Source organism: Sinocyclocheilus anshuiensis, unplaced genomic scaffold (genome assembly GCF_001515605.1).
Source record: "Sinocyclocheilus anshuiensis isolate Anshui unplaced genomic scaffold, SAMN03320099.WGS_v1.1 scaffold879, whole genome shotgun sequence".
NCBI classification, from domain to species: domain Eukaryota; kingdom Metazoa; phylum Chordata; class Actinopteri; order Cypriniformes; family Cyprinidae; genus Sinocyclocheilus; species Sinocyclocheilus anshuiensis.
In genome coordinates, this window is record NW_015546063.1 from 322,559 (window position 1) to 331,295 (window position 8,737).

General features: G+C 37.7%; 2 protein-coding genes across 2 annotated transcripts in view; both read right to left on the bottom strand.

Annotated features, from left to right (window-relative positions):
* LOC107699589 (transketolase-like) overlaps positions 1-5,011 on the bottom strand; it is a 12,623-nt gene extending 7,612 nt beyond the window's left edge. Inside the window, exons 1-3 of the mRNA XM_016500895.1 lie at positions 4,707-5,011; positions 1,700-1,817; positions 1,490-1,603 (exon numbers count right to left, since the gene is read on the bottom strand). Of these exons, the coding sequence (XP_016356381.1) occupies positions 1,490-1,603; positions 1,700-1,817; positions 4,707-4,810 (336 nt within the window). The 5' untranslated portion in view covers positions 4,811-5,011. The remainder of the gene's footprint in view (positions 1-1,489; positions 1,604-1,699; positions 1,818-4,706) is intronic.
* Positions 5,012-6,425: 1,414 nt separating this feature from the next.
* Positions 6,426-8,496, bottom strand: lrrc23 (leucine rich repeat containing 23). The gene is made up of 8 exons (XM_016500897.1): positions 8,458-8,496; positions 8,159-8,295; positions 7,884-7,993; positions 7,491-7,753; positions 7,138-7,268; positions 6,908-7,044; positions 6,582-6,780; positions 6,426-6,476 (listed from the first exon to the last, which is right to left on the bottom strand). The coding sequence occupies exons 2-8, from the start codon at positions 8,273-8,275 to the stop codon at positions 6,435-6,437; spliced, it is 999 nt and encodes a 332-aa protein (XP_016356383.1). The 5' UTR covers positions 8,276-8,295; positions 8,458-8,496; the 3' UTR covers positions 6,426-6,434.
* Positions 8,497-8,737: the final 241 nt, after the last annotated feature.

Genomic DNA, 8,737 nt, shown 5'->3' on the forward strand with positions numbered 1-8,737 from the left:
AAGAGCGCTTTAGTGTTCTGAGGGCTGATGTCCAGTACTTTCTGACCGTAGCAAAGGGCCTTCTGGGGTTTTTCCAGTTTGAGGTACGTGAGTGAGAGGTTGAGCAGGAAAGGCAATTTCATTTCCTCAAGACACTTCTTCTCTTCTTCATCCACCGGCTCACGATTCTGCAAAAGTGTCATGGCCTGTACCATGGACCAACAGTAGTGTGACACGACTGCTACAACACAGTCTATTATTAGGTATTAGAATAAACTACAATTTTTCTTTATCCATTTACTTTCACTCTCATTTCTTAGAAACTAACAAAACAGTTATAAGCACAGAACCTGTTTGTATCGCTCTCGAGCATCTTCATAGCGCTTCTTATTGAAGCAGAGGTTGCCAAAGCTCCGCTGTGTGTCCAGTACATTCAGAAATGTGGACAGAGGAACATTGTTCTGCTCTTCCTGAGGAACAATGTTGAGATTACAATCTCTGACACAACCACCAAAAAATCATTACCATAAAAATCTTACCATACTCAAATCCATTAATTCATCCACTTGTGCCGAGTCCAGGAAATCGAGGACTTGCACCTCATAGAGGACTGTGGCTAATGGAGGTATGTGTGGGGGGCATCCAAGGTCCCCGTAGGCATATTTGGGCTTGAAAAGAAAACGGGAAAACTCGCCTTTCTTCATAGTAAGAAGACCAAGCTCTAGGCCATACAAAGTAACATCTATGGGGAAAGAGGTTAGAGTGTCTTGACGGAGGAAAAAGAAGAGATTATACAGGAGAGACTTGATTATCATTCTAATGGAAGAATTCAGTTTCCATCCTACCTCTACCAAGCTTCATCATTCGTGGAAATTTAAGGTGGCTGGTTGTCTCAAATGGTGCGTCAGAGTACTCAATGAAACCAGAGAAATGAACTGTGGATGAAATGAGTTCATGTTGGCAGCTAATGAGAAGCTAAAGAGAATCTATAGCATAAAAGTACATACACTATCAATCAAAAGTATTTTTTAAGAAATTAATACTTTTATTAAACAAGGATGCATTACATTTAAATTTAAAAGTGATAGTTAAGAAATGCATAAATGTTACAAAAGATATATATTTAAAATAATTATTTTGAATCTTAAAAAATATCAGTTTACCAAAAAATATATTAAGCACCACAACTGTTTTCAGCATTGATAATTAGAAATCTTTCTTAAGCACCAAATCAGCATATTAGAATAGATTTCTGAAGGATCATGTGACAATGAAAACTGGAGTAATAGCTGGTGAAAGTTCAACTTTGCCATCACAGTAATTAATTACATTTTGAAATACATTAAAATAGAAAGCTGTTATTTTAAATGGTAACATTTCACAATATTACTTTTTATAATTAAATAAATACAGCCTAAGTGAGAATATGAGTTTTTTTCCAAACACATTAAAACAACCTTACCGACCCCAAACGTTTGAAAGCTAATGTATATGCGGTGGTCTTACTCACAGGGGTGGGGTGACCCTCCAGGTCAGAGTCGATCTTGCGCAGGTTTAGCAGCTCAGACTCTTTGATGAATCCAGCCTCTGCCCAGGCAGCATACAGAATGGGAGCAGCATGGCCCTGAAAACATTAACATGAGGGATGGAATACATTTAATCTCTAAGCACTGAGAAAACTAAAAATTGCAAAGAAGCTCAACACAGATTGAAAGCCCACCTTGGACAAGATGAAGCGGTCGTTGCTGGGGTTGCGAGGATCATCGGCTTTGTAGCGCATGGTGTGGAAGAACAGCACTGACATGAGCTCAGCAGCGCTGCAGCATGAGGTGGGGTGTCTGCGAGTAGAAAACACATCAGTATCATCAATCCAGCCATCAACCTTTAACCATCAGCTCAAACATGCTGGACGTTAAAGACCAATCTGACATGCAGGTTATCTTTCACTTCAAAACTAGAACACGATTGCAAATGGCACTAAAGGGCAAAAGTTGCTACTGTCATCATTGGGGTTTGAGGTGTAGTAACAGACCTTATCAGAATCAATGACTTCAGCTACTGCCAAACCAGGCACATCATATATAAGCCATTTAATGATCAGAAGGGCTGTAGCCTCTAATATTCTAATAAAGGGACAACAGTGCAATAGATTAAGGACTCAAACCATGACATCTATCTTGCTTTTTTTGAGGTACAAAGCTAATGTAACAGAACATCAACATACTCATTTACTCAAACTCATGTCACTCCAAACCTGTTTATTTTATAAGCTTTAAAAGCTTATCACAGAAATCACATGAAAAAGAGTGACCTGTACATTATTCTGAATTTCTCCTTTTGTGTTCCACAGAAGAAACAAAGTCATACAAATTTGAAACGACATGAGGGCAAGTAAGAGGACTGAAATGTTATTCTTTTAATGAGCGTGTGATTCACCGAACTTTGGAAGCCAGTATTCACCATGGAATTAAAAAAAAAAAAAGAAATCTCACAATTCTTTAAAAAATAAAGAAATCTCACAATTCTTACCTCGCAAATTTGATTATACCTCTCAATTCTGACTTTTCTCTATGCAATTCTTAGAAAAAAAAGTCAGAATTGACAGATATAAACTCATAATTGTGAGAAAGTCCCAAATATCTTTTTTTATTATTTCGTAGTGAAAACGGGCTTCCATACAAAACAGAGCTAATTAAAAAAACTGGTTACTATCAAAACGTTAAGCTGAAACACACTGTTAAAAACATACAAATGACTGAGCTTGAACTTGAATTGAGGGTGCAGTACAACTGTTAGTTTGTTTGTTCCCAAAGTGGTTTAAAGCAACATGATCTTTAAAGTCAGAGTCTGTAAAGCACTCATGCAATCGAGTAGTCACAAAACTATCTGTTGAAAAAACAACATGAACATTTTATTGTGGAAATACATGCAGTCTTATGTTATTGTTCAATACATTCCTAACATTCCACTAAACAAAACACCATTGATGAATTACCATCTTTGTCCTATACAGTGACTCATTTAGGCTGAAATAAAGAAAACGTAAAAGGTGTTAAGAAACAAATCTCTACTGATCAGTTTCAGAATGAAGGATAAGATTGTAAAAGGTACAGACAAAAGTCTGAGTCATGATCAATACTTCCTTGTTGCCTTGTTTAAACTTCTACATGTATACAAGTGATCATCCTTGAGAGGAGGGAAAAAGACTTTTGTATCAAACACGCTGACCCAAAAAGAAATGAGAAGGAACAGAAAAAGAGGAAGTGTCATCATAACCGTAAAACAAACAGTATCAGGTAAAAGTTTACACTCAGTGAAATTCCTCTACAATATTTTCAATGAATTAAAGATTGTTGCATGCCAGCAAGGGTGTGTGCAGATTATTGTAACAAATTAACCCTCTGATAAATGGTGTCCACTACAAAATATAATGAAGGCATCTAATAAAACAGCCTTTCTATCCTCTTCAAGTTTAGAAATTCCCCTCTTCGATTTTAGTTCATGTTGAGAAATTACCATCTGTGGCAATAGTGGTCACAAAAGAGAACCGCGCTCAGAGATTGAGCAATGCCAAAGCAAAGCTTTACTTTCACGGAAGCTTCATTTGAACTCTGCTTATTGCCACATACTTCTGATGTGATTTCCAGCAGACGATAACTTCATGGAGCCTAACAGCACTTTAACCCACAGCTCAACGGAAACCACAAGACCTACACGCCTCCACGTGACAACCTGTAGGTGAAGCGTGCAGCCGCGAGCTCGCAGGATAAATTAATTAGTGATGGGAAGTCCGAATCTTTTCCGCAGAACGGTTCTTTCGAAGTTTGTTTCAAAGAACCGGCTCAAAAAAGATCCTTTTGCGGCATCACGTCGTCTTGACCCGGCGTGGTACTACTACGTGCTCGATTTACGAAGTCTTTATGTAAACATATATTGCGGTTTATCATGTATAAATTTGTTTATTGTTTAGTACGTATAAAAGGGTGATTGTCCATGATTCAACAGTTTAAAAAGTCGCCTAGAATCTAAATATAATTTGCATTAAAAATAGTTAATTTACGTCTTGACTTTTTATAAACGCAACTCATTGTTATTACAAGTCAAGAGGCCAAACACATTTCCAGAACGTTTTATCTGTATGATTAGATTATCTTCTGTCAGCTAAATCGGTTCAGCGAGTCAGGAGTTGTTGCTTCTGAATCGGGTCTGTGAACAGGTTCAACAACTGCTCTGAAGAGATCCGACTCAAATGAACAACTCATTTAGGAAACGCCACAATCAATCAGTTGCAGCCATAGCCTGTATAAAAACAGGTTGCAGCCCAGCGAGTGGAATTTAAACGCGATGATTTAACGTTTATTAACATTGACACTTTATAATCCCACATAACCTCCTGTGCTAATGACAGGGGCGATGAGAGGCTAAGCCAATTTTCACTGGTCATCGCTTGGAGGCCACGATGGGCTAAAAAGCTCTCAAATATGTCGCGTAAGTAGTGCAAAGCTAATGACTCACTTATAATAGCTAAAAAGGTCGAATAATTCGAAACTAATTAGTAACATAAATGTGCCCGGCCCCCTCGCCAAGTTCACGTGCTATGCAGGAACAAGTGAACATTTGCACGACACATTAGATAAACGTAACGTTACACATACAGTTGCAAATCTGTCGTTCGCCATCATAGAAAGATGTTACGCATGAATTTCAATAAGTGCTGAAGATTTTACCCAGAGTTTGAGGCGCATGTTTCCTTGATGGAGTGAATCCTGAGCTTGTTAGCGATGTCTTTCAGGGCCTGCAGAGTTTTCTCGTCGGGTTTGTGATAGCTCATGTTTCAACTGTGTGCGATTAAATGAACGCGAGTGCTATAACTATAGAAAAATGAACCCTTCTGAAACTGCGTTAATCTGTAATTGCTAAGACAAACGCAGTAGCCGCCAGAGCCGAGCACGGTGTGGGACGCGGGTAACGTGCTGCGTTGTAGCTTTTAAGTGAGGCGTCACGTCAGCTGTCAACTCATCCGATAAAGCGAACCATTGGACGAAGCGCTTTTCGCAACAAGAGGAGAGGTTGCCAGATCAGGGCAGAGACCGCAGACAAACTAAACCTTGCATAAATAAGATTAGGGTGTGACAGAAGTGAGTTCGGTTTTTTACACTTGAGTAAAATCTTCAATGATGAAATGTTTGCGATTGTTGTAAAATCACCGAAGGAGCTGATTGAATCAATGATTCTTCGAGTCACGGTGACCGTCTTGAGGAAAGGAGTGCGGAAACTATTTAACCCTTTAAAGCCCATTGTATTGTATTTGATACACTAATTTCTAGGATCCCTAAATTACCACCAAAACTGAAAAACCTATTGTACATAATCTTCTTCATGCATCCTGCTTTCTGACTGATTGCCCATACCTTTTCTTACCAAGAATTTAACTATTCTAAATTCTTATTCTATAAATGGCTACCTCCAGGTTTTTGATGTTTTGATTTTTTTTTATAACGTAAACGTAAGGTTAACATATATATATATATATATTTATTTATTTATTTATTAATAATAATAATAAAAATCTGAATAATATTTCAAGATGAACATTCGCTGGACTGAAGCAACTTAGGTTTACTTGATTACTCACATATTTTATTTATTTATTTTTAGAACCATGTACCCAGTTTGATACATTTTAACACCTCTCAATCATCATTGTATTGCATTACATGTTTTCCCCCACAATCAAAACTACAGAGCTTTGATCATAAAATTAAGCTTATCATCTTACTGTTTCTGAATAAAACTTGTGTTTTTCCTCCTTGATTGTGAGCTCCATAGTCTCATTATAGGCCTTTCATACTATATGGGCCATAAAAGCCTAATGTACCAAAAATAATGCAAAACATAAAACATATGCAAACTTTTTTTTAGATCCTCTTTTATATTTTGTCTAAAGGTTCAATAAGTGGTTCCATTAAAAAAAAATCTGACTATTATTTCCTATGTCAGGCTTACAGTTTACAAAAGAAAAAGGCTCTGCCCCTTTAATATGGGGGTATGAACAAACCAGGAAGTGACATTTCTTGTTCTCTCTTGGTGGAATATCAACGTGTGTGACATTGCAGAAAAATAAAACACACACGAACAAAGGCTATTTAAGCTCCCAATTTCTATTCACATTCTTTCTTGTTTCCTTTTAACACATTGATTTCATTTTGTAAATTAGGTCGCAATGAGATGCATTTCCTTGTTTTCTTCATAGTAGGAATTAGATTACAGTGATATGTACCTTGTAATTATATCTAGTGGTAAGTGCTAGACAGTATCATTTTACCAACGGCTACAGCTATTAAGATCACATCAGGAACTATATTACATGAAATGAAACCAGAACTTTTTGTGATAGTAGACTTTATTGAATATACAATTATATTTACAAGTATATTCAATGTAGCACAGCCTATTCAGTTATCCTCTTGATCTTCAGCATATTCATCTTCAAATTCCTAAAAAAAATATATTACAATTGAAATACTGTCTGATAGACCTTTATTGACAACTAAATGAAAACAGTGAAGATAATTAATTAACCACAGAATATGGTTCCGCACCTTTTCCTGGGCCTCAGACTTCTCTCCAGCCGTGATGGGATCCTTGTCCAGTCGCTCCAGCTGAGAGAGATGTGAGATCACATACAGCCTGTAGTCGTCAGTCTTTGCTAAAGGGTTGTCCAAGAGCACAAGGGCCTTCAGTGTTTGCCCCACACTCACTAAAGTTCGCAAAGCCCTCATAGAAGATATAAGGTTCCCCCTTAAGGTAAGAAAAGGAGGGTTATCAGACAGCGGTAATATAACTCTATTTAGCGAGACACATTTGCTTCCTCTATTTCACAGAGACTGGGAAAATGCCAAACCTGGTGCTAATGCATTTCTGTTACCTGACATTAAGATACTGGAGACATTTCATGTTGGGACTGAGTCCATTCAGTGTTTCTAACTGGTTATCTCTGAGGTGAAGAGTGTTGAGACGCTCCAGCTTCTCCAAACCCTCCAATCGCTTTATGTTGTTCTGAGCCTAAATAGTTGGGTGAAAGTGCAAGATGGTAGTTGGAGATAATCAGTATCGTGTACTTTTATCTACAATAAACATAAATACAAGCAGTTATACCAGATACAAGTGGCGTAAATTGGGGAGGTAAATGCCATCTGTAGTTTCCAAACAATTTCCTCTTAGCTCGAGAGTCACCAAATTGGTCAGATTGTGATATTCCAAGCCCTGCATACTCTGGATACCATTACCTAAAATATATCATGAAATGTTGCTGTAGTGCAGATTACAATTAAATTTGAACAATGCCAGCTCATGATTTTTTTTGTATTCACATTAATGAATCACATATGATACATAAAGCTAAATACACCACTCTAGATTTGCTGAATGAAACCAGTGTGGTTGGTACTAGAGTACAAAAAGAGCTCACTGTCACTAGTACAATAATCTACTAAATGGACCTAACTAACCAGTGAGATTGAGGGTTTCCAGTGCTGGACCTCCAAGACCTTTAGCATCAAATAGGCGGTTGTTGGCAAAGCTGAGCCACTGTAGGCAAGTGAGCTGGCCAAACGGCTGACCCTCAAACCTCTGAAGCAGGTTGCTGTCTCCCTTCACCCACAGCAGCTGGGTGAGATCAGCCAATGTAGAGAAGTCTGATAAATGATTGGAGGAGATGTCCAAGTAGCGCAGATGGATGAAGGAGCTGAGCAAGGCCAAGTTTGTTAGACCCCTGGTTAAGACAGGTGCGGTGAAAACCAAGTTAAAATGGTTATGTACAAATTATACTTGAGATACAGTAAATGTGTATGATAGTATGTTGGAAATGATGGGAATAAGAAGAACGTCCTAGACAAGCTTACTTGCTTTTAAGGTCAAGTCGGACATAGGCATGAGACAGACCATTCCCTGTGCGACACAATAAGGACAAGCTTTTCGCCATCATGTCCTGGGTTAGTGGACAGGGCTTTAGCTGGTAATAAAGAAAATCATGCATCAATCTTAATTCTTTTTTTATGCTTATTTTGTATATATAATATAAAATAAAAATGCACAATAAAACGAAATCTTATTAACCTTACTTGATGACTGTTAACGTTATTAGTTGGCTCTTAATGTCTATATAAATTTGGGTTACCTGATCCTCTTGTTCTGAAATCTCCTTCTCTTTTCTTTCAAGATCATCTCTCTCTCCCGGTCCTTCTTCATCCTCTTTCTCCGCTTTCAAAAGCTCATCTTCATCAGAGTCTGACATTATTCTTCCGTCTTGGTTACCTTGTTAATAAAATTTTCACGGCTTAAAATAAATGATTCGACGTTTAAATGAATCAGTTCGTTCACAATCACATCATCAGCACGCTAGCTAACTTCAATCAATGAATTAACAAAGGATTTACTTCAGTTTGTAAACCTGAACATGGTTTCTGTGTCACTCACCTCGCGCTGCATCGTGTTTATGGCCGTTACCATAGTAACACCACGAGTCTCTGTACTACCCAGTGCCTCCATAGAAAATTTGTGGCATATGATTCATGTTTATGTGAATATGTATCCATTATTTACCCAAATTAAATGCCTATATTATAAATCTTTATCAAAACCTGAAATAAGGTGAGAAGCTAGAAGCAGTTTTTCTTGTGGCATACTTCAGTAGTTGTGTTTACATAACACTCATTTTCGGCAATCCGAAAAAAATTCCGATTCTGAAAGTCGTTTT

Coding starts and splice junctions, on each gene's coding strand:
- lrrc23 (XM_016500897.1), bottom strand. CDS start 8,275: ATGTCAGACTCTGATGAAGATGAGCTTTTGAAAGCGGAGAAAGAGGAT. Junction 6,781..6,907: donor CTCCAGTATCTTAATGTCAG/GTAACAGAAATG, acceptor TCTTACCTTAAG/GGGGAACCTTATATCTTCTA. Junction 6,477..6,581: donor AGTCTGAGGCCCAGGAAAAG/GTGCGGAACCAT, acceptor TATTTTTTTTAG/GAATTTGAAGATGAATATGC.